Source organism: Aethina tumida, chromosome 7, assembly GCF_024364675.1.
Source record: "Aethina tumida isolate Nest 87 chromosome 7, icAetTumi1.1, whole genome shotgun sequence".
NCBI classification, from domain to species: Eukaryota; Metazoa; Arthropoda; class Insecta; order Coleoptera; family Nitidulidae; genus Aethina; species Aethina tumida.
In genome coordinates this window covers 13471643-13499027 of record NC_065441.1, presented here as the reverse complement: position 1 = coordinate 13499027, position 27385 = coordinate 13471643, and the positions used below count along the sequence as shown (strand labels likewise).

The 27385-nt window shown below is 33.1% G+C and overlaps 6 protein-coding genes across 10 annotated transcripts in view; 3 read left to right on the top strand and 3 right to left on the bottom strand.

The window, feature by feature from the left end:
* The window catches only part of LOC109594980 (ubiquitin-like protein 3), a 58597-nt gene extending 51734 nt beyond the window's left edge, over positions 1–6863 (top strand). The window contains exons 2-4 of the mRNA XM_020010254.2: positions 876–984; positions 3516–3680; positions 3738–6863. Of these exons, the coding sequence (XP_019865813.1) occupies positions 876–984; positions 3516–3680; positions 3738–3802 (339 nt within the window). The 3' untranslated portion in view covers positions 3803–6863. The remainder of the gene's footprint in view (positions 1–875; positions 985–3515; positions 3681–3737) is intronic.
* A 775-nt stretch (positions 6864–7638) lies between these two features.
* LOC109594981 (cleavage and polyadenylation specificity factor subunit 6-like) lies at positions 7639–13204 on the top strand. 5 transcript variants are annotated; one of them, XM_049969441.1, is made up of 9 exons: positions 7639–7786; positions 7955–8164; positions 8853–9153; positions 10775–11022; positions 11109–11427; positions 11510–11729; positions 11981–12244; positions 12302–12478; positions 12537–13204. In XM_049969441.1, exons 1-9 carry the CDS (start codon positions 7730–7732, stop codon positions 12730–12732), a joined length of 1992 nt encoding a protein of 663 aa, XP_049825398.1. In that variant the 5' UTR covers positions 7639–7729; the 3' UTR covers positions 12733–13204. The 5 variants fall into 5 exon arrangements, with proteins under 5 accessions (XP_049825398.1, XP_019865814.2, XP_049825396.1 ...); XM_020010255.2 differs by having other exon boundaries at positions 8853–9174; positions 11525–11729; XM_049969439.1 differs by having other exon boundaries at positions 8853–9174; positions 11513–11729.
* Positions 13205–14218: 1014 nt separating this feature from the next.
* On the bottom strand, positions 14219–15377 carry LOC109594972 (proteasome subunit alpha type-3). The gene is made up of 5 exons (XM_020010243.2): positions 15226–15377; positions 14959–15165; positions 14665–14910; positions 14502–14614; positions 14219–14451 (listed from the first exon to the last, which is right to left on the bottom strand). The coding sequence occupies exons 1-5, from the start codon at positions 15244–15246 to the stop codon at positions 14274–14276; spliced, it is 765 nt and encodes a 254-aa protein (XP_019865802.1). The 5' UTR covers positions 15247–15377; the 3' UTR covers positions 14219–14273.
* A 414-nt stretch (positions 15378–15791) lies between these two features.
* On the bottom strand, positions 15792–16298 carry LOC109594969 (vacuolar ATPase assembly integral membrane protein VMA21 homolog). The gene is made up of 2 exons (XM_020010239.2): positions 16087–16298; positions 15792–16026 (listed from the first exon to the last, which is right to left on the bottom strand). Exons 1-2 carry the CDS (start codon positions 16193–16195, stop codon positions 15884–15886), a joined length of 252 nt encoding a protein of 83 aa, XP_019865798.1. The 5' UTR covers positions 16196–16298; the 3' UTR covers positions 15792–15883.
* Positions 16299–16325: 27 nt separating this feature from the next.
* Positions 16326–18916, top strand: LOC109594968 (arginine--tRNA ligase, cytoplasmic). Its single transcript, XM_020010238.2, has 5 exons — positions 16326–16483; positions 16542–16691; positions 16750–16969; positions 17252–18072; positions 18131–18916. Exons 1-5 carry the CDS (start codon positions 16439–16441, stop codon positions 18893–18895), a joined length of 2001 nt encoding a protein of 666 aa, XP_019865797.1. The 5' UTR covers positions 16326–16438; the 3' UTR covers positions 18896–18916.
* Positions 18917–19004: 88 nt separating this feature from the next.
* The window catches only part of LOC109594962 (dynein axonemal heavy chain 1-like), a 31434-nt gene continuing 23053 nt past the window's right edge, over positions 19005–27385 (bottom strand). Inside the window, exons 28-54 of the mRNA XM_049969958.1 lie at positions 26917–27132; positions 26309–26542; positions 25409–25571; positions 25155–25324; positions 24898–25106; positions 24745–24847; positions 24310–24693; positions 24150–24255; positions 23944–24098; positions 23700–23888; positions 23340–23650; positions 23092–23288; positions 22893–23041; positions 22618–22838; positions 22482–22571; positions 22188–22413; positions 21938–22133; positions 21692–21885; positions 21457–21611; positions 21039–21405; positions 20692–20989; positions 20347–20633; positions 20019–20287; positions 19743–19969; positions 19484–19665; positions 19306–19435; positions 19005–19257 (exon numbers count right to left, since the gene is read on the bottom strand). Coding sequence (XP_049825915.1) covers positions 19043–19257; positions 19306–19435; positions 19484–19665; positions 19743–19969; positions 20019–20287; positions 20347–20633; positions 20692–20989; positions 21039–21405; positions 21457–21611; positions 21692–21885; positions 21938–22133; positions 22188–22413; positions 22482–22571; positions 22618–22838; positions 22893–23041; positions 23092–23288; positions 23340–23650; positions 23700–23888; positions 23944–24098; positions 24150–24255; positions 24310–24693; positions 24745–24847; positions 24898–25106; positions 25155–25324; positions 25409–25571; positions 26309–26542; positions 26917–27132 — 5643 coding nt within the window. The 3' untranslated portion in view covers positions 19005–19042. The remainder of the gene's footprint in view (positions 19258–19305; positions 19436–19483; positions 19666–19742; positions 19970–20018; positions 20288–20346; positions 20634–20691; positions 20990–21038; positions 21406–21456; positions 21612–21691; positions 21886–21937; positions 22134–22187; positions 22414–22481; positions 22572–22617; positions 22839–22892; positions 23042–23091; positions 23289–23339; positions 23651–23699; positions 23889–23943; positions 24099–24149; positions 24256–24309; positions 24694–24744; positions 24848–24897; positions 25107–25154; positions 25325–25408; positions 25572–26308; positions 26543–26916; positions 27133–27385) is intronic.

Genomic DNA, 27385 nt, shown 5'->3' with positions numbered 1-27385 from the left:
CAATTTCCAAATAAGACATTTCAAAAACGATGGTTAACTTAAATTTTATGTCAAATTTATCACATAAATTTCTACGAGATGTGATTTGTATAAGCTAGTGTTTGTTATTCATTCTTACCTCATAATAGTACATAGATGTGGTCATCATTCTGGTCATCAGCCTCGTCCTCTAGAATTATTATAAACAGATAATCTATTTTAATATTAATTAATAATGTTTAAAGCAAATGGGAGCAATGTAAACTTAAAGCACACTTTAAAATTTATTTTCTGTGAACTGACAGAATAGTTTAACGATTTCGGTTAAAATTTACCTCCAGGCCGGTTCAATGTGTTTTGTTGTTTTCCACTGACCCATCCGAAGGGCTTTAGCGTCGGCGTTCGACGGCGAACGCTTCAATTTCCACAAATATGACACCCAATATCCCGTTCTCTGTGTAAAATCGAGTTTCCTGGCAGCGGCCGCCCAAGGACCGTAACGCAATTCCGATTCCGTATTGGGCGATATTTATTTTTACACACGGACCCGTTCGGTTCCGATCTGCAGATGCGGCGTAAAAATAACGTAACTGGGTCAGCGGCATGAATCATTTATTTCGCGGGCATGTATTATTTATTTATCAATTCCTTAACCTTCGTTATATAATTTGAATTGACCGCGGCCGAACGAGGTCTACGGCCAATTCTGAACCGTCGCCGCAATTGTCGGATTGAAATTCGTATCGGTTCGTGTTCAATGTACACATAAATAATCATTTTTTTTATTATGGTACTGTTGGAGGCTGTCGAGCGTTCGACCTCGGATGCGGAGCCTTAAGAGAGAACGGTTTCGGTTATGGTCTTCCTCGTTTCAGTCATTTTTTTTTTTGTTCCAGATAAACCTGCGATTGATACTGGTCAGTGGCAAAACTAAAGAGTTCCTGTTCAGTCCGAGCGAGTCCGCGGGCGACATAGCACAACATGTATTCGACAACTGGCCGGAAGGTAAGTTAATATCGCGGCGTCGTCGTCGCCGTTTCCGTCGCCGCAGAACCGACACAAACAACGTTTCCTACGAAACTCGTGTTTCGTACTGATAAGGCGGTGGAGGGCGGAGGACGGTCCGAATCTCGGGACACAATGCCCGGGATAAGGTCCTTACTGTGATTTCGATTGAAATATTGGACGGATAAAGTTTTCCCCCGTCATCACTGCTTTATATTGGGAGTTACATTATGTTTTATTTGGATTGATTGGGTGGTCTACTCTATTAATTGGGAAAAATATTAAGCGTTAATATTAAATCTAAAAAACTCATCAGACCAATATTTATCATTTTTTATTGTTTGTTTAATGGTGGAATAAAAGTACAAATTGGCTGATTTTGGCTACTACGAGTATTTCCAGATCAAAGGACCACAAACCAATTTTATTAAAATTTATAGCCGCAAACTGCATTTTGATAACTTTGTGGGTTCCTCAAATATTTACCAAAATTGACATTTGGCGGTGTAATATCGTTTTTATTTATTTATTTTTACAAATATTACAGGCACTTTTTTATGCCATATGAGATATTTGCCCAAAAAATGTATAATTCAAAATTCTAGATATTATGTACAATATAATTTTCGTTATACTTTATGTTTAGCTAATAATAGGCATACATATTTCTGGTTGTAACTAATATTGTTATATACAAAACAAAGAAGGCGTAACTAGTTACGTTTTTAAAAGTATCATCTCAACAATGATACAAATATTGATTTTTAAAAAAATTATCATTGGTTAATATATTAATAATTTGTCATATATATACAACATACTCACTTGAAAAATACTGTTATATTTTTTGTTTAATATGTACTTTCATTAATACTTTTTAGTATTAATGTTTATCTAGTTTTTGCATATTAAATATGCATTTTTGACATTTTTATTAATTTTATTGTTTTTTATCAATTTACAGAAAGAATTATTTGTAAAAATCATTTAATATTTTTCAATTTTTACTTGCTTCAAAATTAAATTAATAATTGTCTCTATGTAAATTGTTGTCTAATATATTATATTTAAATGTGTTTAAGTAGTCCTTTGTTAATTATTAAAATATGCATTATTTATAATTTTCTCCAAATATTTATTTAACTATTAGTTTTAAAAATTAAAAGGACTGGAAAATTTTGAAAAATATCAAACTCTTCGGAATGAGTAAAAAAATCTACAGAATCTAAAACTCTCAATATCTTATAATAAGTAATAAACTTTTAAATTATTAAAATGTGTAATATCCTGAATATTTTGGAATGACAAAAAATTGATAATCATTTGAAAACTTTCTTTTGTATTATTACAATTCAATCGGTTAAATTAGAGATTTATAATTAATTAATTATTTAATTATTTTAAGCAAATTCTTATCAGATTTATTATTTTTTAATATGTAATGTTTTGTAATTTTATATATTGAAAACTTTTTGCTTCATTATCAATATTTAAAAAAAACAGTCAAGACATTTTGACCATTTTTTTTTAATTAGTTAATATCAAAAGCATGAGCATTTAAAATTTAATTCTGAATTGTTTAAATATTCTGACATTACTGAAAAAAATTAAATACTAAGAATCAAGGAAAACTGTAAAGTCCGGGATAACACAAGCATCAATTAATTTTTTTACAAACTAATTGTTGAAAAGATAATAATTAATTTTCATAGTTATTAGCACGGTTAATATAACACTCTTGTATACACAAATACATACTCGATTTCCCATTTAATCTTCCGTAGTTGATTACTCAATATTTGTTCCACATTCGAACAAAACACGACGATTTTCCATAATAATTCGCAAACATCTATCCCGACATTAATTATCGAAAATCGTTTTTGCATTTACATATTTATTGTGCATTTACTCGCGTGTCCGCGTTTGGCTTAATAACGTTTTCCCTAGTTGTTCCGTAATAGTTTTAATATGGAAACTCGATCGTTTTAATTTAATTTGTTTAATCGAGCCGTATTTAATTTGTGTCCGGGTTTTTCTCGAACAATTGGTTTATTTCAATTTTAGATAAATTTAATTTAGTACTCAATTCATGTGTAATAACCAATGAACTATTTTATATATGAAAACTCATTTAAGTCGTAAATTTCTATTTTTATTATATGGAATTAACTTTTGTATTCATTATTTGAATGTACCAACTTTAAGTTATATTTAATTACAAAATTTAAACCGAAATTAATTTGTAATGTTTGAGAACTTTAATGAATTTAAGTGTTTAGAGAGGACACAAAGTTTTGTTTAATTAATTTTATGAATAATCCCATTTTGAGATTTTGTTATTTGAAATGGATAAACCATATATACTAATCATACAATATACATTTTAATCAAGTGGAGTAATTAGTTAATTAAATTCCATAGCAAAATGTATCAATTAAATTTTATTTTATTTACTTTTAATTTTTTATTTTTATGTCAATATTAAATAAAATTACATTATACATTATTACAATGTGTGTGTTTTGCAGATTGGCGTCAAGAGGCTGTGTCGAAGGCGGAAATACTTAGACTCATATACCAGGGCCGATTCTTACACAGTAACGTAACGTTAGGTGCTTTAGGACTGCCATTCGGCAAGACGACGGTGATGCATCTGGTTCCGCGGGAAAATCTACCCGAGCCGAATTCACAAGGTAAAACCCCCAATGAGTACATGGAAAAATATATTTTTACAATGGATTATGTTTTAGATCAACGACAGAAAAGCAAGGGCGGCAACAGTAGTTGCTGTTCCGCGTCTTGTTGTATTTTGTAAGGGAACCCCGCAACACCATCACCTTGTTTTATATTAGAAGACTATAACTGTAGAGAAGAAAAATCGAGCAAAACAGGACGAGTCTATGGAACAAAAATGTATAATTCAAAGTTTGGTCGTCAGACCCGTGGACTTGTACCAAGTTTCTAATTAACTGATGACGTAAAATATATAAAATTGATGGAAACTGTGGACAGAAAGTTTCAGTAAAGTTGTGATATATCATCAGTGTAAAAAAATCGATACTCATGTGCCAGACTAAAGTGTGTGATTGTTTTTAAACCAGATCGCATCATTATCATTGTTATGATTTTTAGTGTATTTATATAGTTATATATGTATATTATTTTATATCTTATTGAAAATTCATTATATTAAACAGAAAATATCATGTTTCAGGCATTGTAAATCAATCAAATTTTAAAAAAAAATATTAACTATAACACAGGTTCCTGTAGTTTTGTTTTTGTACAGTGTACAGTGTGGTACTAGAATCTGGAAGCACAGGCCGTTTATTTGTTCCATGCTAAACCGAGACTTATTTCATTCTAATCATTCAGGGAGAATAAACTAGGCCTAATTTAAACTGTATCTATAAATACCATCATCATTCAGGATTAGCATTGATTCAAAGGTTTACGACAAATAAAAGACTGCCTTCCGATTCTCATTACCCACGTTAGTGTTTTTAAATAATTTTAAGAGTTTATAGTGAAAAATCGACCATATCATTCGCCCCCACAAAACATCTTAATACCAACAAGAAACACCAACAACTTGTAAACATAACACCGTTCGTTTAAAATTGTTGTTACGAGATATTAAATAGTTTATAATCGATTCCTTAATATAAATTTAAATCGTTTGTATTCGATGTACTTAATTTTTAATAATTATTAATAATAGGAATTGCGATACAATCAGCATGACCTCATCTCTTTAAGTTATTTAAGAAAACGGAAAAAACTGTGGAGGGTCTGGATCAATACATATAATACGTTTTTAATCCTTGTCTCGTGCAATACCTATAAATTTAATAACCGTTCTATGGACGTACACACATTGACGTCAACCAAGCTTCGTTATCAGCTATTTTGACCTTTGTGTTTTCATTAGCATGCGACTTATAATTAAATTTTTTAACGAATAACATATTTTCAGCGTGAATTGTACCGCCAGACAATAAACAAAAGTGAAAAAGTGTCGAATAATTAGATTAATAATTATTACTTTACGTCTGGGAGAAATTGATTGAAAGCGATTACATCACAAACTCGTAATTGTTCACTTGTTACTGTTTGATAAATGTTGTTTTATTTTAGTAATTTTTCACCGTATTTAGGTCAGCTTCATATAATTATTAACATATAATAATAAACCCATTTAAAATCTTGTTACTATTTCATTTTTATGAATTAGTAAATAATTTCCATTTCACAGTCTATTAGGATTAACCAATATTTATTTATATTATGCATAATTTTAGATTTTTATATATCCGTGGTTATATATGAGCAAAAATTCATTCATATCAATTATTCTATAATTTCGAGTTATTAAAATCATCATGTGACTAAATGTTAACGGCTTTTACATGCTAAAAACGTATTGTGTGTATTTAGCCACATGTTTTCCACTTAAAACCCCCAGACAACATCGCAAAGCATATATTTTTCTAATTTCGCCGTTAGTACAATTTTTATATACTCGTTGAATACAGCCTGCATTGAGCCTTGTGTTATTTTAGTAAATATTGTAAAAAAGATCCTACTTTTGAATGTATTGTAATCAGAAAACGATTAATATCATAAATGTAATATATTAGTCATTGACATATATTTACAATAAATGTTATCAAGGTTACTTACCTTATTGTTTAAATATTCGAAGGTGTTCAGAATCTTTTTTTTAATTGTAACATGATTGTTTTTGTTACTGGACTTGTTTGATATCATTTTTGTTTCAGTATTACTGTTTTGGGTACTAGCATGAATTTTTGTGCTATATTTTTTTTATTAATTATTTTTGTATTTTATAATCTTAACTGAATGTATATTTTTAAACAAATTTTTTATAGATTATAAAATATCAAATACATGTGTTTATATTTTATCTGAAGTACTACTACCTAAGTAGATATGCTGGGAGTTACCTAAAGTAACGGAAATTACATGAAAAAAACTGTACATTTGAACAAATTTTTGTAGTGATATAAGTCCTCGAAACGCCACTATCATCCCTCCATTTCCGCCTTTATTTATTTAAACTCACTGGGGTGACACTTTAATTCAACTCGGACGTGACACAAAGGTAATAAATAATCTCATCAGTTACTGAATACGTCCTGTCAACAATTAAACTGTCACCCGTATCCCAATTTTATCTTTTAGTTGCCCCAAATATGTTAAAACCAATTCTTCATATTATATTAATATGGGATAGTTACGTAATTATTAATTTGGGTAGCGATGTTCTCATTCCGGGCGCACTTTTTTTCTTTCGCGGTTAAAGAAATTACAGGGTCTCCCTAAAATATATTACTTACCATAATATAGATGTTTATAAGATGTTGTTTCATTGTTCATATACATACATACAAAAAAAAATTTACCCACACATTTTCCCCCGCTGGACCAGCTTTCGAAGAATTTAGGTGTACAGAAATACCAAATCAATCGAGTGAAGACGATGATTGAGAGGTTGTTTACTTTGATAATAATTTATTAAGTGGGTGCGTTCTAATGATTTTAAGATTGATTTGGTATTTCGATTATTAGTTCTCTTGCATCGTATGGTGAATGGTAAATGAGTGAAACCGTAGAGAAAAAACTGAAACAAAATAGTTTGTGTACTTTAAGGTATATAATTGAAAATATAAAATCGAAAATCTACTAGTCTTGAATGGAATATTACTCAATTTCAAGTTGAAGACTCATAAAATATTATTGTCTATGATAATTATTTTAATATGTAAATATGTGCTAGAATATTGTAATATTATTTCTTAAGTACTGTTTTTTTTTTCGAATTATACATATAGAATATATGAAAAAATTTGCAATTGTGTGTTTTTTAAACCTGTAAATGTTTAATACAAAACTAACTATTTGAAAATATAAATCACCCTTTTAAATACAATATTAATTTAATTATTGAGACATCTAATATTATTTCTCATTATATTTAAGTAATTTTAATATAATTAAACTTCATAATCTATATGAAATATGATGTAAAAAAAACTGTAATAAATATATAAAAATATTCAAACCTATAAAGTTCACCTAAATATATTTCATAAAAATTATTCATTCGAAAATTTAGCTATTCATTTTATATTAACAAGTATGATGCTGTTAAATTATCTTAAATACACAGCATCATTTAATGCTGAAAATTACGCCTGGTAATTTTGATAAACATTGATCTATAAAAATAGTTTTATATATATACAAATATTGTGTTGTGTAAAGCAGACAAAATTTTTGGTATGATGTTTCTATTTAATTTAAGAAAATAGAAAGTGTTATAAGGTACAAATTTCGTTATATAAGATGTTTATTACTCTTTAAATTATTTTTGACAGGTAAAGCTTTATAATAGTAAAGAATTTAAAATTATCATTACTTTCACGTACCTACAAGAAATGATTAAATATAAATATTAGCTTGTATATTTCACACAAACATTAATATTGAAGATAAACTAGTTAAATAGTTGATACTGCTAATAAAATTCAAGTATAAATTTAGTAAGCTTTGAAAATTTCATATATGTAGTAAATTTGGTGTTAAAAGTTGGCAGCACTGCAAACGTCAATGAGTTTCAAAGTTCCCGGTAGAGTTAGTTCAGTGTTGAATTGATCTAGTCGCGTGGCGCCACCTCAAGCGTACGTTCCGCCATCGCTGAAGAGTCGCGTCGCTAATAATGGCGGACAACGACATAGATTTATACGCGGACGATATTGACCAAGATTTTGCACAAGTAAGTGATTTTTTAACACCACCGTAAACTGAAAAGTATTGTGTAGTTATATTGCGCACCCGAAACACAGGTTGAGTTCTGTTAAAATAGTTTATTCAGCATGAGTTAATCATCAGCGTATAGCCGGTGTGATGTTGATACAGCGTGTAATTAACGATTTTTTCTTAGGATGATTTTAGCGGGGATAACGTAGACTTGTACGATGATGTTATTGCGGCACCTCCTGTCCCCGACAATTCGGATAATTCCGACACAAACCATCAGTCTTCTGCTACCGCCGAAGACACTAATGGCAACTCTTTTGCCTCGCAGGGCAATAACATTTCGAACAACTCAACCGGCCGCAGACATCAGCTCTATGTTGGGAATTTGACATGGGTAAGTTTAGTTTTGTTTATGGTAGCTTGTTTTCTTTTAAATTATTCAAAATGTCGCCTAATGCTTGTGGATAACTTTTTGTGTTTGCGACTAATTTCCGTACATGGTGGTGTAAACAACACCATTTCTGTATTCTTATTGTTTTGTGACTGAAACTATCAAACAATGCTATCTATGAAATAATTACTAAATGATTTTACCCAAATATTTAATGATTTCATTCAGATACTTTTATGCATAACCATTTTTGTTTATATAGCTTTGCTTGTTAAATAATTCGTTATTTACCATGCTTGTTTACTATATATATATATATATATATATATATATATATATATATATATATATTGCTCAAATGAAATGTTTACAAGTTATCATAAATTTAAGAAAATAAATTAATTTATTAATATTACATCAATTCAATTATGAATTACTATATATGAATGGTGTAAAGTTCATTTGAACTTTTCGGAGCTTATACTGTCAAATAATTCATAACTGTAATTAATTGTATTATATACAAGCCATCAGTTAATGAAAAGGTTAACCAGATCAGCTCTCTGAAGATGCGAGCCACTCGAGCTAGCAAAACGTCAAGATATAATTCCAATAAACGTCGACCTACAAGCCCGAACATGTTTTAAACTGTTATGGCACTGTTACTCATGTGCAGTGGTTTGTTTTGCAGTGGACAACGGATCAGGACATAGCGAACGCCGTCCACGACATCGGCGTGAACGACTTCCACGAGGTAAAGTTCTTCGAGCACCGCGCCAACGGCCAATCGAAGGGTTTCTGCGTCATCTCGATGGGATCAGAGAGCAGCATGCGTCTCTGCATGGACCTACTGCCGAATAAGGAGATCAACGGACAGTCGCCATCCGTAACGCTGCCCACCAAACAGGCCCTGAGCAATTTCGAAAGTCAGTCGAAAACACGTCCGTCACCCACCAACAACTCTAACTCACGACCCCAACACCCCAACCACGGTAACAATTCCATTCATCCAGGTAATGACGTATTCGCGTCTTTTCAGTTTTGCAAAGCTGATTTAAACATTACACATTCCACGTTAGTATGGAGAGGTTTGAATTTTTTGGAGTATTGTTGAGTCTGTCTTATTAAATTTTACTGTAAATATAACTTTTTTCATTCGCTTTATTTATATTTCTAGTCGTTTATTGTATTTTAATAGTATGATTGCAAAGTTTTTATTACACACACATACACTAAACAATTACAGACAAATTATTTAGTCATAATTTAGAATTAATAAGGTTTTTGTTTTATTTAGTGTCGTTCATAAACCAGAAAATAGACTTAAAAAAATTATGTGAAAATCTTTATATATAAAGTAATTTGTAAAGCATACAATTAAAACTAGAAAAAATATTATTTTAAAATAGCAATCTGTTGTAACTTTATATCATTAACTATGTGGCTTAACATATTATGTTTTATCATTTAAATTATTCTACCAAATTCTAGAAATTTGTTAATTCTGATCTTTACTGTAGTATATTTTTAAATAAATCTGCTTATCCATTCTAGACAAACTGTAATTTGTTTTACAAAGTGTAATTAGGAATAATATAAATTAATTTCACTTTTCCTTGCTTATTCAAAGACTATTTTAACTAGAATAAGTATTCGAAATTTGGAATTAATTGTTTAAAGAAAATGTTATGTGAATACATGATCATTATTCTATGCTCATTTATTCACGATTATACTTGACTTAAAATTTTCTGTTATACTGTTTAATTATAATAAATTATTCGTATTCTGTTTCGCTGTGATAATGTATAATTATTTATATAATTATATTCAATTATTAATTATAATAAGTTGTTAATAATATTAATATGTTTCAGATATTTAAATGTAAAAATGAAAATTTATAAAGTGACATTTTATGCTTAGATTTGCATGTTTTTTTTTAAATTGATAATTTTCTTTAACATTTCATAAAGAAGTGTTTTATTACAATTCACAATTTTAAACAATAATTGGTCCTTTTTTACAAAAATTGAATTATGCTTGTTTTACACCTAAAAATACTTGAGTACAGGATCTCGATTTTGCCTAACTTTAAATTAACTTTTGTTCTCACAATCATTGTTCAAAATTTAAAATGTCAGTAAAAGAATCATACTACTTTTTTGAAAATACAAACTTCTCTTATACTTTTAATTTATACAAGAACACTAAATTATATAATACAGCACACATATTTATTACTTACATTTAGAATATTACAAATTTTAAATTAAAATGGTTGACCAAAAAGTTAGCTCTAATTTAATAAAAAAAAATTATTTTTTTGATGTCACCTCAACTAAAATACAATTGGCGGAGTCGGTTTAGAGTTTCAGCATGATAAAATGTATTATAATATTATCTTATCATTTAATATGAAAATAGACACATACACATTAATGCATGGAAATTTATTTGTACAAAAACCAAAAACAATTTACAAAAAACTATGGAATGTTGGAAATTTTCATGCCGATCACCGGCACTCCCCTCCGTTCTTCTCTTCACCGCCTCTGCCTGTGACACCGATACTCGAAACAGCCGCACCAATGCGAGGATCTTTGGCCGTAGGTATGGGACCGCCAGGTGGACCGAGGATGCAGGGACCTCCAGGCTTTGGCGGCGGCCCGCCGCAAATGCACCATCACCACCACAACCATCATCAGGGCGGACAGATAGGTGGCCCGCGTTTCCAAGGCCAACCGGGCCAGTGGAACGGCCCGCCCAGACCCAACGGACCACCGGGTGGACCGAACATGGGACCGATGAGGCCGGGCGGACCGCCGCCAGGACCACAGGGACCGCCCAGACCTCCCATGGTATGCTTCAATATATATTATTATCAAATTGTTATTTAGTTTTTCCGAGTCGTTCAAGAACTTACATTTTGTAAACGCATTCTCAGTACCAGGGTCCTCCACAGGGACAGGTGCCGCCCAGAAATATGCCCCAAGGCCAAGTACCTCCTCCCGGAGGTATGAGACCCGATTGGAGCAGACCGCCAATGCAACAGGGCTTCCCGCCTCAGGGACCGCCACATCACATGCAGGGCGGCCCGCCGGGCAACATGGGTGGCCCGCGAGGTCCCCCGCCGATGGGCGGACCGCCGCCGCAAGGCCCTCCCCAAGGGCCTCCAGCTCCTCATGTCAATCCGGCGTTCTTCCAGCAAGGAGGTGGACCTCCGCCGCCGCTGCAACACCACGGGATGCAAGGACCGGGACCAGGTAAAATTTAAAACTGATTAGATTACATTTGTATTTTTTACAGAAGTTGAGTGTCGAATAGACTTATGTTTGATATTCTAAGAAGCCTGTTTTTCAGTAATGCCACCACAGGGTCCTCCACAAGGTCCTCCACACGGACCACCCCACGGTCCACCGATGAACAATTTGCCACCTCACGGTCCACCACATGGTTATCCACCTCAGGGATTACAACCACCTTATGGTGGTCCTCCGCCAGATCACAGAAACGATATGCCACAGCTGTCTGAACAGGAATTTGAAGACATTATGTCACGAAATAGGTAATGTCAATTGAGATTTGTTTGCATATTGTTGTTATTATTGTACTTGCATTTGATTAATGGCATATGCTATTTCACTGCATTTGACATGTTCATCGCAATGCTATAGAAAATTATCCTTTATTTGCAACCCACACTTACGAATTACTAAGTGTGTTACTCAAGAGGAGAAACATTACCGAACAGGGGTGCTACGACAATATTTTTTTAATTGGATTAAAAAATTTAAATCAATCTACCTATTTTTTCAGAACGGTTTCATCATCAGCTATAGCAAGGGCAGTGTCTGACGCCGCCGCGGGCGAATATGCGAGTGCCATCGAAACTTTAGTGACGGCGATCTCGCTGATAAAGCAGTCAAAGGTGGCTAACGACGACCGTTGCAAAATTTTGATTAGTTCGTTGCAAGATACGTTACGCGGTGTCGAAGACAAAAGTTACAGCTCGGGCAGAAGGGATAGGTCTAGGTCGAGGGATCGGCCGCACCGGAGGCGGCGGGACAGATCCAGCTCCAGGTAATATTTTAGTTAAAAATTACTGCAAGTTACGTAATGCATTTATTTTTCATTTAGATATAGGGACAGAAGTAGAGACAGAGAACGTGATAGGGACAGGGATCGTGATCGTGACCGCTACTACACCGACAGTTACAGGGAACGCGACAGAGAACGGGACAGATCACGTAGTAGAGGCGACAGACAGGACCGTGACAGAGAACGCGATTACAGAGAACGGCAGCCCGACGAAGAGTAAGTGAAAGCATTCAGTACGTCTCGGGGTTTTGAAACCGTAACGGCAACTTTTCAGTTCCAGAGTATCCAGATCGAGAAACAAGTCGCCATCGGACGTTGACGGTGGCGGCGGTGGCGGCGGTGGCGGTGATGCCCCCTCGAAGTCTAGGTACTATGACGATCGCTACCGAGAAAGGGAGTCGGGACGCCGGGAAAGCGATCGAGATCGCGATCGGGAACGCAGAGAAGATGCACACCGATCACGGCATTAATCCATTTGCGATCAACTCGCCCTAAACTTTCTTAATGTTTTATTAGTGCATCAAACGTGTACTACAATGTACAAGGACGTTAAATGGAAGAAATTAATAATTTGAGGGATATTTAACAAAGAAATAAAAATAGAACAATGGAAAATATAAAATCTTATTTATGAGTCTCATTTTACACATTTCTAGTTGTCGTGTATGTTAATATTGTGTACATATATCAAAAGCAATATATATTATTTATGATAATATTCCTTTAATTATTAATCATTCTAAATAAAAATGCTTTGTACATTTTATTTGTAGGTTTAAACCTTTGTATTTAGATTCGAATTATTTCATTGTAATCTATTTGTAATTACTGTTTCGGTTCATTATAACTTTGATTTTAATTGATGTGCTTCAGGAAGAAAGAAGATATTTCCAGGAGATAAAGAAGATTGTATGTTTGAGATAAAAAAATGTTCAGACTAAACTGGAGTTTTTTATTTATTGTAATAAAACCATTTGACTTTGTTATTACTAGGGAAGCAGATATTGTCAAGTCGAATCCTGTTTTAATTTGCCACCTTAATTTGTTTTACCTGAGAATGTCTGCATTCTTTTCTGTTTCATATCCTTGTTTTTAGTTCCTCTCTGTATATATTTTTTTTGCTTTTTATTTATTTGTATTTTACAGCATAAAGCGGTCTTTTTTGTTCTTACAACTGATCATGGCTGTGATTTTTATGTATTTATAGTTTCATGTAGACATGAAACAATTTTTGACCGCCGTTTTGTATATATTATTTCCCATTTTGATGTATAAAAAGGATCTCATTTTTATAAAAAATTAAATTTAAGCTTAAATTGTCAATCAAATAAAAAATGCGCCTGTATCCATGTAGTTTATAAGACTATTTGAATTGTTTGAGAAAGTCTGGAATACAAATATTGTGCATAATCCAAAGCAATTTGATTCTTTAAATAGGAAGTTTCGTCCATATATAGAATTTAAATTTCTACAAATTGTAATTTATTACAAAATTAGGAAAAATATTGAAATTTAGTGACTGAACTTGTTCTAAGTATAATTTCAAGTTCAATTCGCCCAAGTCGGTTTTTCATTCTAAATTTTTTTTAACTTTCTGGTTCAAATTTATTGGGATTAGAAAAAGATTTGGGCGAAATGATTTTCATGTTTATTGTTTTCTGTCTGCCATATATTTTCAAATGTTAAAACTAATTTCTAGTACCTGAATTTATTACATCTGTATTTATATATATTTCTAAGGCTGTGACTAAATTAAGAATTTAACACATTGTGATGTCACAAACATTTTAAAATCTACAATTGTTCTACAGGTAAAGTGAAGTATCAAAAATATATTGTGTAGAAAAAGGAAAAATTGGTCTTCCTTGAAATTTTAAAATCCTTTACAACTGTTAAAATTTACATTAAGAAAGGTAGGTTTTTCAATTTTAAAGGAAATGAAAAAAATACTTCTAATAGTTGGAACAATTTTAATGAAAATTACGCCTATAAAAATAGAAATAGAATAAAATTACATATCTTCTGTGTCCGACTCTGAGTCAGCTTCCATAGCTTGTTTTGCAGCCTTTTCAGCATCAGTGAAGATTGATTCTGGCACTTTTTCATGTCTGCCATTGCTCTCTTTACATACCCAGGATAATTCCAATTCAAAATTTTTGTCTTTTAGTTCATCATGAACAGTATAGATACTACAAATAAAACATGTAAAGTATGAAGACAACATAATTAAATTACTAACATTTTTGCAGCTTCTTTGACCAAATCTCTACAACTTAAAGCACCCAACTTCAGTTTTTCAATTTCAGTTTTTGCTGATTGTTTGGCTTTTCCTGTTGCACATCCATGGTACCCCTAAAAACACTAATTAATTACGAAAATAATAAAATTTAATAAGATCTTACATATGTAACGCCTGAAGGATCAATAGTATACATTTCAGGTTCATCATTTTCATAACTGGCTAATATTACACTGCATCCATAGGGACGAATAGCACTGTAAAGTGTGTAGGCATGAATGTACATGCTGACCCTGTCATTCAAGTACTTTAATGGTATGCTAGTACCATATTTCAGCCTATAATTGGATGCCTCTTTCCTGGCAATTTCAACAATTTGTCTGGCATCAGCAATCAATCCAGATACAGCCTAAAATGAACATATTAGTTTGTTTTTAAATAAACTTTAAACAAGTACCATTCCAATGTGTCTGTCAATGTTGAAAATCCTTCGGTTGGTGCCAGATTCATGTAGTTTGGAAAGTATTAATTTCTCAGCAGCCAAGACAATACCATCCTTTCCTTTAAGCCCAATTATAGTCCCGCTATTTTCCACGGCTTTCATTGCATATTCAACTTGAAAAACTCGCCCGTCGGGCGAGAATTGGGATGCGGAAAGATCATACTGAAATTATAGGTTAGCCGTTACTCAGCAGTTATTCATAAAAAGTATGGTGCTACTCACGCCTGTTCCTATTGAACTCATTTCGGAATTCGGATAAACGTTGGAGAAGTGTTAAAATGAATTTCTTGAAGATCGCTTGTTCAAAACCGCCGTGAATTGCTATTTTCAATTTGTGCGAGTCAACAACGGTTTTGACGTTTGACAGACGATCAGGGGCGTCGTATGGTAAATATAAATTCCCAAAATATTTGTATCTTAAAACCGATTTCAATTCCACTTTTCAAAATGTAATTGTATTTAATATTTGTTAGTTTTTTTTTTCAATTAAAAATATTAATTTTTGATTATAGTTGATATTTAATATAAGAAAAAACAGTTCTACAGTTTTTTTCTTTTATAATTAATCGTAATTTATAATATTTTTAGTATAGAAAGTAAATCTTATTTTTATATTATTTTAGACAAATAAACAAAAATTAGGCAATTACTAATCAATATGAACAAAAAGAAATTCGTAATATGACAATTAAAGAGGTAAAACTATTGGAAACAAATAGGGATAATAATTGGTTTGTTAAATGTCAAAAAATATTTTTAAGAAATAGGAATATATATAAAACAACATATATTACAAATGAAATTTATTAATATGGTATATTTATTACATAACTAAACAACAATGATAATTAAGAACATGTAAAAAAGGGAGCATTTTGCTTTAATCCACCTTCATATCAGGTTTGACTTTTTCAGCCTCAAAATAGGCCCTATAAATGTACATTCCTAAAGCTACATGTAGAACAATTACTGCCAATACTGCTGACCACACGTTGCTGGGTAAATTGTTCAGTCCAAAGATACCTATAATAGAAAACTCACGTGAGTTATATATAAATTAAAGAATTTTTTAGTGTTTGTTACCTTCAAAGATGATAAATTTCGCTATGAAAAACGACGAAATGGGAGCCAATAGAATGAAAGCACTATACACTAAAATTGTTTTGAACGTGCTGTACTGTGTATTTTCCATTTTTCCGGCGTATTTTAATCGGGTAATTAAAACAAATTAATGTAAACGAAATATAGGTTAACACTCCTTAAGTAAACATCACATTTGACAACTCATAATTTTTGATGTTGGTATTACTTGAACTTTCTCACGTTGGTGACAATTATAACCTAAAAATAAATTTAATTTTAGGCCGACCCAACTTGAGGCTTTTTTATCTTTATTAGTTTTCTGTTTAAACAGTTATTTATTATTTTATGAATCATGGCTGATGAAATAATTAGATACCAGCAAGAAGCATCAGAAGCAGTAAGTAATTTATACCATACGTTTTTAAATGTCAACCTAAACATTCTTTTATTCTTAGGAGAAGCAGGTTAATATACTGAAGAAACAAGTAACTGATCTGAAAAACGCGATCAAAAATAACCTGATACGTGAATCGGAGAATCCTAAAGTAAATCAAATAATCACTGAGAATATCAAACTCAAACACAGACTTTCTATTTTAAAAAGAGTAAGAACCCCCAACATTTTTTTTGATTTATTAGGAATAATTAATGTTTATAAAATAGGCAATAGCAGTACATTCACCAGCAGTTAAGCCTCTAGAGGTAGACCTGACAAAGATGAATAGTATTCAGAACATGTTGGATGAAGTGTTTGGAGGTGCTATTAGAACTGCTTTTCCTGATGTTGTTGATCCCCCAATTGTAATATCCTTGTCTACAAGAGGACAAGTGGATTACCAGTGTAATTCTGCTATGCAGTTAGTAAACACCTTAAAACAATTAGGTATGCTTGTGTTTGTTTAATATTAATGTTGTAAAGCTGATGAAATAATGGTTTTTGTTTTATATGTCTTACTAAAATTGAATTATTGTTAACTTTTAATTTTAAGGTACTTAAATTTGTAATATGGTAATTTTTTTGATTATTATGTATATTAAATTAATAGAATTTTTCTTTTCTGGAAGTATAAGCATTGATAAAATGATGCTGTTGGTCAGTTAATAATGAAATAACTGATATCTTAAAATATAATTTGTTTTATATAATTGTTTCATTTTCTAATAGGAATGAAAGTTTCGCCGAGAGAAATAGCCCAAAAAATTGTCGACAACGTTCCGCCCCACATTTTAATTGACAAATTGGAAATAGCCGGTCCTGGCTTCATCAACATATACCTGAGCCGAGAATACGGTGTAAAAATTTTGAACAACATCTTCGAACGCGGCCTACAACCTCCACCGCTCGAGAAAAAACTCAAGGTCCTCGTTGATTTTTCATCTCCGAATATCGCGAAGGAAATGCACGTGGGTCATTTGCGATCGACGATCATTGGTGACAGTATCAGTAGGTTGTTGGAGTACTTGGGCCATGATGTGCTGAGGATCAATCACGTAGGTGATTGGGGAACGCAGTTCGGCATGTTGATCACACACTTGCAAGACAAGTTTCCCGATTACGCTGTTAAATCGCCGCCGATAGGCGATTTGCAATCTTTCTACAAGGAATCTAAAAAGCGATTTGACGAAGATGAGGCCTTTAAAAAGCGCGCTTATGCCGCTGTGGTTAAACTACAATCCTTCGATCCCGAGTATGCGAAAGCATGGCAGTTGATCTGCGACGTCTCCCGGAAAGAATTCCAGAAGATTTATGACAGGCTGGATATTGTTCTACAGGAGAGGGGTGAATCTTTCTATCAATCCAGAATGGAGGCCATTGTTAAAGAATTGGAAGAGAAAGGATTTTTGGAGGATGATGATGGTAGGAAGATCATGTGGGGTGAAGGAACCATTCCTTTAACTATTGTTAAATCTGACGGCGGTTACACTTATGATACCTCAGATATGGCCGCCATCAAACACAGGCTTTTTGAAGAAAAAGCTGATTGGGTAAAAATTACATTTTCTACTATATTTTTGTTGTCTAATGCATTTTTTATTTTCACAGGTAATTTATGTGACAGATGCCGGACAGGCAGTTCATTTCCAAATAATTTTCGCATGTGCCAAACGGGCAGGAATCTTGAATAATGAAAGAGTTGATCATGTTGGATTTGGCGTTGTTCTTGGCGAAGACAAGAAGAAATTTAAGACTCGTTCAGGAGATACAGTTCGACTCTTGGACTTATTAGATGAAGGCCTTAAACGTTCTTTAGATACCCTCAAAGAAAAGGAACGCGACAAAGTTTTAACGCCAGAGGAACTTAAGAAAGCTCAGGAGTCTGTCGCCTATGGCTGTATTAAATACGCCGATCTATCGCATAACAGAAACCACGAATACGTGTTTTCATTTGACAAGATGTTAGAAGATAAAGGCAACACTGCTGTGTATCTTTTGTACGCATTTACCAGGATACAGTCGATCGCCAGAAATGCAAATCTCTCACCTGAACAAGTAAAAGAATTAGCTAAGACCAATTCCGTTTCTCTTTCTCATGAAAAGGAGTGGAAATTGGGCAAAGTACTTCTGCGTTTCCCTGATGAATTGATCAAAATCACCAAGGATTTATGCTTGCATCATTTGTGCGAATATGTTTATGAAATCGCTACAACGTTTTCAGAATTCTACGATTCTTGCTATTGTATTGAGAGGGATGCTTCAGGTGATGTTATTAAAATCAACGAGGGTAGGATTTTGTTAACAGAAGCTACTGCGATGGTTATGAGCAAATGCTTTCATATCTTAGGACTCAAGCCTGTGTCTAAAATGTGATGCAATAAATATTAATTTATATTCTTGTGTTAATCTAATAAAACCACTATCCTAAAACTTAATCCATATTCATTTATTCATTAAAGTTAAAAGATAAAAACCAAAAAAGTACTGTAAAATTTAACACTTTATTAAATTTATCTTTTCTTAATAATCTAATGCGCAGATAAGAGCGACACCACGTTTAATCCAATGCCGTTCAGGCATTTTACTTGGCACTTCAATAGCCAGTACGTAATTAGTAGAATGTCCTGTCGTCGAAAGTGTTCCAGCTCTCGTCAATGTTTTGTATACTGGGCACTCATATACTCCTTTCGGTTTTGTATGATTTTCCTCAGGTACCAACCAAATAATAGGCATATCTGCAATAATATTTCAATTCCGCACGATTAATAAATCTGTTATTTTACCTGTGTATAGTTCCTTGGGATGTGACTCGTCCAAAAACGATGTATCATAATTCCATCGCGCACCTTCTAGAAATAGGCCGCTTATGCAACAACCATCATCATACGCTTTGTTCGGTCTGTTACTTAACACCTAGAAAATATTATATTACTATTTATTTATGAATAAGGTTTATTCAACCTTAAATCTGAAGTTTATGGTATCTATGGAAACAATGTGTTTTCTGGCAAAATTCTGTAACGTTCCAGTTAAAAAAGCTTGTGGGAAATAGAAGCCGGATATCCAGAATACAGCAGGAATTCCTTGATCCACCCAAGTCATCAAAAATTCGCATCTTGCTTGAAGGTCACTAACCCAAGCTCCTTAATAGAAAATGTTTCGTTAAGTCTTTGCTATTTAGTTATTTTCTTATAAGCACAAGCATAAGAATTCAAGTTACCTAGAGGTTTTAACGATGGATAAGCCTTGCTCGCCCAAAGTGCAGGAACAATATTACTGAATAAACTATTATACATTTTCTCTAAGGCTTCAGACAACACCACCAAACCTTTTAAGGCTTTTAATAAATCATTTAAGGTGGTCATGATTACCTTCAACAGTCTATTATATCTTATAGCTTCCTGAATTATTACTGTGTTCAATGACTCCTCATACAAAACGGGATATCTAAAAAGCAAAAATCTTAGTAAACGTAAATCTTAATTAATATTTTCACCTTTTTGATATTAAATCAAGATCGAATTCAGCAGGTAATTTCGCTAAGATAGATTTGGCGGTCTCTGTTATAATTTCCTCTTGACCTGCGGCAGCAGCACCAGTTTGTTGATGTTGTAGAAGTAATAAAGTACTTAAGCATTTGTATGTTTGAGCCTGAGCAAAAGTTATATCAGCATTTGGATGCATCCCAAACAATTCAGGATCGTCGTTAATCGGGAATGTTTTAATGTAATCAATATAGTCTAGAAATGTAGATTCTTCAGGCATCTACAACAATATAATTAGTAAATTAATATTTAATTACTATTTATTCTTAGTTTGTTTACCTGGTGATAAATTTTATTTTTATCAAATACATAGTTTGAATGAACGACATCAGTATTGTAATAATCGCCCAGAACGTTCATTAAACATCTACGATCCCAGTCATCAGTAACTCTTCCTCCATAGTTAATTTCACCAGCTGTATAAGTCAGAACTTTAAAAGGAAGTTCTTGGTATTCACAAAGGAACATGTGTAGCTGTGAAATGCAAATTCTTAGATCACCATCTGTGAATTCGTAAGGGATGTTAAAGCCTAACGGTCCAAACTTCCTTCTTTCCAAAAGAATACCTTGAAGATAAATGAGAAAAATATATTTGACTATAAATAATTAAATTAATAATTTTACCATGGAAAAGACATAATGAGAATACTAGTAGTTTAAAGGGAAGGGCTTTCGCATGACTAGACTGCATGAAGTCTTTCAAATCAGATACTTGGCTAAGATACGCCCTCATCATGTTCGCCTTTATTCCAGCTGGAGGCTCGATCGTCATTTTGGTACCGTTTTGCAGAATTGAAACTGGGAAATGCGGTGACGGGGTGGAAGTTAACCATATTCTGAAATCACGATGAGAAGTTTCTGCAGTTATGCCTTCCACAATGCGCTCCAAACGTGGCATCCAACTGGGTGCCAAGTGACAGTTCTAAAACAAATAAACTGCGTATTTGGTCATCTATATTATTTTAAGTTACTTGGAAAAACACCCATGTTCCAGCATCAATACCGTCCTCGATAAGTCTTTCAGCTCTGGGACCTTGTCCCTGTCCCAGAGATATTGAGAAAAATCTCTTGCTGAACTTCATTTTTTCCGCAAATTTATACAGTTCAGCCGCTGGATCCGTGCCAGTTGAAAGAACAAAAATCAGTGGAATGGTGGGACCGGACTCTTTGAACATATCGGACAAATCAGTAGACTGAGGTTCGATGAATCGTTGGCCCATATGTTTTGAAAGAAAATCTTGTAGAGCGTTTGTTACTTTGTCTGGGCGGATACATTTTAAGATCATAATTTTCTGGAAGTCGTCTAATTTTTTTTCCAGGGGTGGGGGGAGTAGTAATCTAATAAAATTTCATTGTATAAAGTAACTTGATTGCAAGAACTTTTCTTACCTATGTGGTTCTGTACTTTCAAATATATTTTTGTAAATTTGGCTATATTCACCAAATGTATCAATAAATTCAATAAAAGTGGGACAAGCCGCCATAGATAATATATCATTCCACGATTTGATTGATAACCAGGTAGGAGCAGGGTTTGGTAACTCCTAAAATTATTATTTTTAATGTATACTCTACTAGTCTACTAGTTGGTAAAGTTTGTTATTTTTACAAGAGGTTTTCTTACACTCAAAGGTGATCCACCTGCAAGAAATAGATGCCATTCTTTATGATCCACTAATCCTGCATTCATTTTGATACGAATGCACAATAGACAAGCAAATAGCAACTTATGTTTCTCGAATAAACTTCGACAAACATTTGTAAATAAACTAAATGTGAAATAATCATTGATCGTTTGTACTCTCTCGTCGATATTTTCTAAAAACAATTAAAATAAATAGATATATAAGACATAAAGCAATTTCCTTACCTGATTTTTCTGTAACTGACATACTGTTAATGAAAATCGAAATGAACCACTCGAGGGAATACTGATACATTGGGTCGACGTTCGATAAATCGGCCAAGCAGAAAAATAGAATCTGGGATCGGTTTGCTACGGGAATATACAATGCTCGTGTATTGTCGATATCTATTTGGGTTATTTCAGCAGCTTCAACTTTTTCCTAAATTTTGATTTGTCTTAGACAAATTTTTTATAATAATTAATATTTCATTACTTTTATATCATCACAAGTTATCTTTGAAGCTTCAAGTGTGATTATAAAATCTAAATCATCTAATGGAGATCCTTCTCCAGTGCTTAGTTTATACAAAATTCTGTCCTCTATTTCTTTTAATTCATTCTTCATCTGTGCCATTCCTAAAACAATACTACTCCTTTGCTCTTCCAAATCTGGACGTTCTTGCATTACCACAAGAGCGAGCAATTGATCTTGTAAGCCACTAAAATTCGTTATTATAAATCATTTATTATTATTATAAATCAATTATTTAATAAAAAAAACACATACCTTGGTACGAGTGCAAAATTCACAACCAAAACTTTAATCGAAAGCTCAGGCGAGAATGTAGGATTCGGTAGTTTCGTAGTAACGTACAATCTGAAAATTGCTGTCAGTTGATGTACATTTTATTCGATATCATCACCTAAATAAGTCATCGTATGGTACAGTTATGTCACCCAGTTTTATAACTTTTGTGCCTCCTTGAACAAATATCTGTCGTAAAAGAATTGGATCCAAAGATGGATCCAATTCTGGTCCCACGTTTTCAATTAGCACTGGTTTCCCAAATCGGACTGCGGCTTCCATTGTTCTCATCATATCTTTATCCGCCAACTTACAAATAAAAAGTCCTTTTTCCTTCTCCTAAAAACGTATTAATTTATGTTACAATATAGTTACTTAATGGTAAATTGTTACCATTGTTTTAATCCATTTGTTGGCTTGTCCAGAAGGATCAATGTACAACGGCCATCTACGAGAACAAGAAGCCAGTACTGCATTTTCTGTGGAGAAATAATCTCTGGGCAACCCTTCAATTTGCCAAGATCGGATTTTAATGGGCTCCCCTTTAAAAATATATATAATAAGAAATATATTTTTTGTAAAAAATGTATACCTAAAATTGTGACCACATTGGAATTTGGAGTGAAGGGTATTTGTTGTGCTGTAACTTGCAGTAACCATTTATTGAATAGATATCTTCTGTAGTCGTCAGTAAAAGGTGTTAAATAAGCAACACAACCAGCACTGATTAAAATATCCCCATTGATGTTGACTACATTTGCTTCAATGTTTTTTATTGTTTCAATCCATCTGAAATTCACAAAATTAAGTTCCATTATTAAACTAATTTAACAAGGTTACCTGATTCTTTCGCCAGACAATCCAGCGATAAGTCTCACGGCTCTATTCATGCGTTCCTCGCACATTTGTATGCTCTGTTCTTTCTCCGTCTTGAAGGCAATCTTAGCGTTTAATTTCTCCTGGAGAGCATTCAAGCCATCCATAACCTCCTTCATCCTCGCCTTTGCTTTCGCCAGTGTTTTCTGCGTTATTTCCAATTCCTCTTTGGCTTGGGCCAAAGCGGCTTTTTTAGGGGCGACTTTTTGATTGACGAAGTAGTATTTGTACATTGCATGGATCCACATGCACAAAGACGTGCAGGCTTTAGAAACCTAGATGGGTAAGTCACTCTATTATCTTAATTACTAATAAGATACATACTTTCGAAATTTTTGCTGGTGTAAAGTTTGGATCACCGACGTACTTCGTTAGCTTTTCAATCATTTCAGCTGTAATGGATTCCTTGTCAAAGTTCATCAAAGATGTGAGAAACGCCCCGGGATCACTAAGGATCTGTCTGCTCGGTTCCCAGTAGTCGTTGACTTTTTCTCCGAACTTTTCACCAGGGACCTAAAATGCACTCAATGTAAATATCAATATATTTAATAGGTAATTATTTTCTTACTTTGACCGGCTTTATGTTTTTCACTATACATATTGCTTCCATAACAAAAACTACTCCCACTGGAGGTCTTTTCATTGCTTTTACTTCAGTTATATCGTTTTTGTTCAAGGATCTTAAACTGGCTTCGGCCGCAAGAAGTTCCGGCATTGCCTCATCTAAAGGCAAAATTAATTGTATTCGAAGTCATCGTTTATTTAAAGTGTTACCAAGATCCCTCTGAGCATCTTGAGCTATGTTTTCCGTTTCTTCAGCTTTCCTTACAGCTTCTTCTTCCTCTTTTTCCACCACAGCTTTAGTTTCTTCTGCTATAACCTAAAGAAAATTGGTTTAAAATTTAGGTTATTAATATAGCGGTTGTAGTTTTACAGTATCTTCAGCAATTCGTGCAATCATAATGTCAGCGTCTTTCGCAGCTATTTCCAGAGCAGGCTTCATCACCTCCAAGTTCTTCTGTAAAACTTTAACTTCTTCTTGGGTTGTTTGAAGTTTTTCGAGGCCAATTTTTAGCCTTCCAATTCCTGTAGTCAGATTACCACGTTTCTTGCTGAGGAGTTCGATGTAGCTGGATAGAAGTTCGAGGTATGAAGTAGGTGTTACGTAGTTGGTACGCCCCAATTCGTCCTTGAACTTAGCACTTGCCCTAACTACGCTGGCATGCATGAACTGGAAAACGTTCACTATACCGTTGGTGAGTTCCGGACTTAAACGCATTGATTCATCGATTTCGTTCATGAATTGCATCGCTACCGACTACAATAATTATTTAAATTAAGGGTAATAACACTTAAAATCTACTAGTACCCTTAAAGCGCTATCTGGCCAAGCACTAAACCAGTCGATTGTGCAACAGTTCACTAAGGCTGGGAATTGTCGCAGTCTTGCCCTGAATATTTCTCCAATAGGACTATAATTTGTAATTTATGTTAATGTTTTCTAAGTAAATTGCGTTTGTACCTCATTGTGATGACAGTGTGCAAATTTGATCGCACTTGTTTGGTGTAGACGGAGAATAAATTAGACTTGGTGGCAGGTAATCCCAATTCTTGCAATGCACCTTTCATTCCCTGGTATATTTTGTCCAGTTCATCTGGCTGATAAATGTTTGGGACGTCGCCAGAATTTAAGATGTTGTTGAGGTCTTCCAAGAACGATTCAGATTTTATCTAAAAGAATTCGTGTTTATTGAAAATAAAGTTGTACTAAGGAATTACTTGTGTATCAGAAAACAAGAAAACAGTTTCCTGGTTGTACAGGCCAGCATTGATCATAAGGGTCTTAAGATCATCTTTCCACTCAGTGTTTCCATAAGTTTTGGTCAGTTCGATTTGGAAACAATTATACTCAGATATGAAAGCTGCAAGTTTCGTCAAACTTTGTCGACCTACAAGTTGGAAACTTGTTAAATTAATAACTCCAATGAATAAATGTTGATGTCAATTTAAGTTGGTAAGTTAGTTAGCGTTACCTGATCCACCCATTCCAAGCATAAGACCGTTTCCCATGGGTTGTCGTATGATTCTTGCAATTCTACACAAATGGGACATCGCATCCAAAAACAGTACCAAATGCATTGGACGTGTGCTTTGAGCATTGTACTCTTCCAAGTAGTAATTTAAGGATTCACCCAACTAAAAATAATTTTTGTTCACATTAAACATTATTTAACGATTAGCTAGAACCAAAGTTTGACGCAGTACAGTGCTTTTCTAAAAAAAATATAATAATTCTTTGAAAATCTCTATTTTATAATCTGTTTTTTAGAAAACATAATCGCACAAAGTGCATTTTATGTTTGTGACCTGATTCCATGTAATGATATTATATAATGTTCCGATAAAAATGCCAACATTAAGCTCACTATAACTGATTGTGTGCTCAATGAAATTTTAAATTACCATAAATTGTGTACTATTACGCACTGCAAATTATTTGAAATTTGCTAACGAAATGCATGCAATAAGCGATTCTTGAAATGAATTAAACCACTAATCAGTGGTAATCTAAATAGTGAATTCATATGTGTGCTATTAATATATAATTAAGGCCAGAGTAATTAATTTCTGTTCCAACATTAATATGAGAAACCTGGTCCAAATACTATTTAATAGTTTTCCAATAAAACTGATGGAGAAAATTGACGTAAATAGTGTGTAATTTAGTGACAACATAAATAAATAGATGAAGGGATTTAAAAAGAAAAAAAAGCATTATCTGAAAATACTTCTGAAGTCGTCCTTTCAATAAATTTAATGTGGATTTCCCATTTCTTGAATAGTTCCTGACCTAGTTTATTTTGTCTTTATAAAAGTGCATTAAACTGTATCAACTTGGGTTTTAATTAAAATAAACTTCGTCATTAACTTACTAGTTCGAGGTTCTTCATTTGTACATAAGGAGCGTTATCCTGTTGCGGGTCTATAAAGTCTCCGAATAGGATCACGGTAGTGCCCAAAGCTTCGGCTGGGTTAACTCGAAACGATTCAGCTATTTTCAACCTCAACAAATCGGTAAACCACTGTCTATCCTCATCGTTGATCAATCTGTCTTGGAACACGCGACAATTCTCGTGGTACCACAGACGGATTAATTCATCAATGGTCTGTGAAAGCAAATTACAATACCAGTCAAAATAATTGTTCAACTAAATAGAATAGAAGGGAATGTGTTATTATAACGTACATGAAATAAAAATGTTGATTTCTCTAGAGTGATAGTCTAGAATTGATTCAGTTAATTTGGTGCAACTGACTCAATACTGGAATTAACATAATACAATTCGAAATATGCTTTATTTCGGATGTTTTATGTTTTAATTACCGATATGTGATGCAGTTATGGTGTATGCATACATTTTAATGTTATTTGTTTTCCAATCAAACATTGGATTAAATTAACTTCTAAAATTATTCTATGAAATCCTATGTAAGCTGATAAATTTGCATAAATTTTAACATTAAATGTCATGATACTTGCTTTCAGTTGTTCAGGTTCAAACATCAACAGTCCCTGGAAAACTTTACTGAGATCACGTAGATTGAAAGTATAATGTGTTTTAGCAGGAGTTGGAAGCAGTTCCCGCAAAATAGTGCTGTACACTTCTAAAGTTGAATTTAGGATTATTTCGAATAACGATGGCTCTTGATTTGTCCGGTCTAGCCAAAACTTCAGGATAGTACCAAATATTGTTCTCTGAAATAAAATTTTTATTAAATTCAACGAATTTACGAATATTCAGTTTGTGAATACACAGTCAATTTGCCTAAGAAACACCTAGAAAAGTCGACTTAAATTAAATTAAAAAAATAATTTATAAATTATATAACAACTAAATATAAAAGAACACACTATATAACACATTTTTTAATGCAAAAAATAATCTTTTTTACTATTTACCGTATTTCTGGGTACCCGTTAAACGGTCCAATTTTGTAAATCTTGTGTT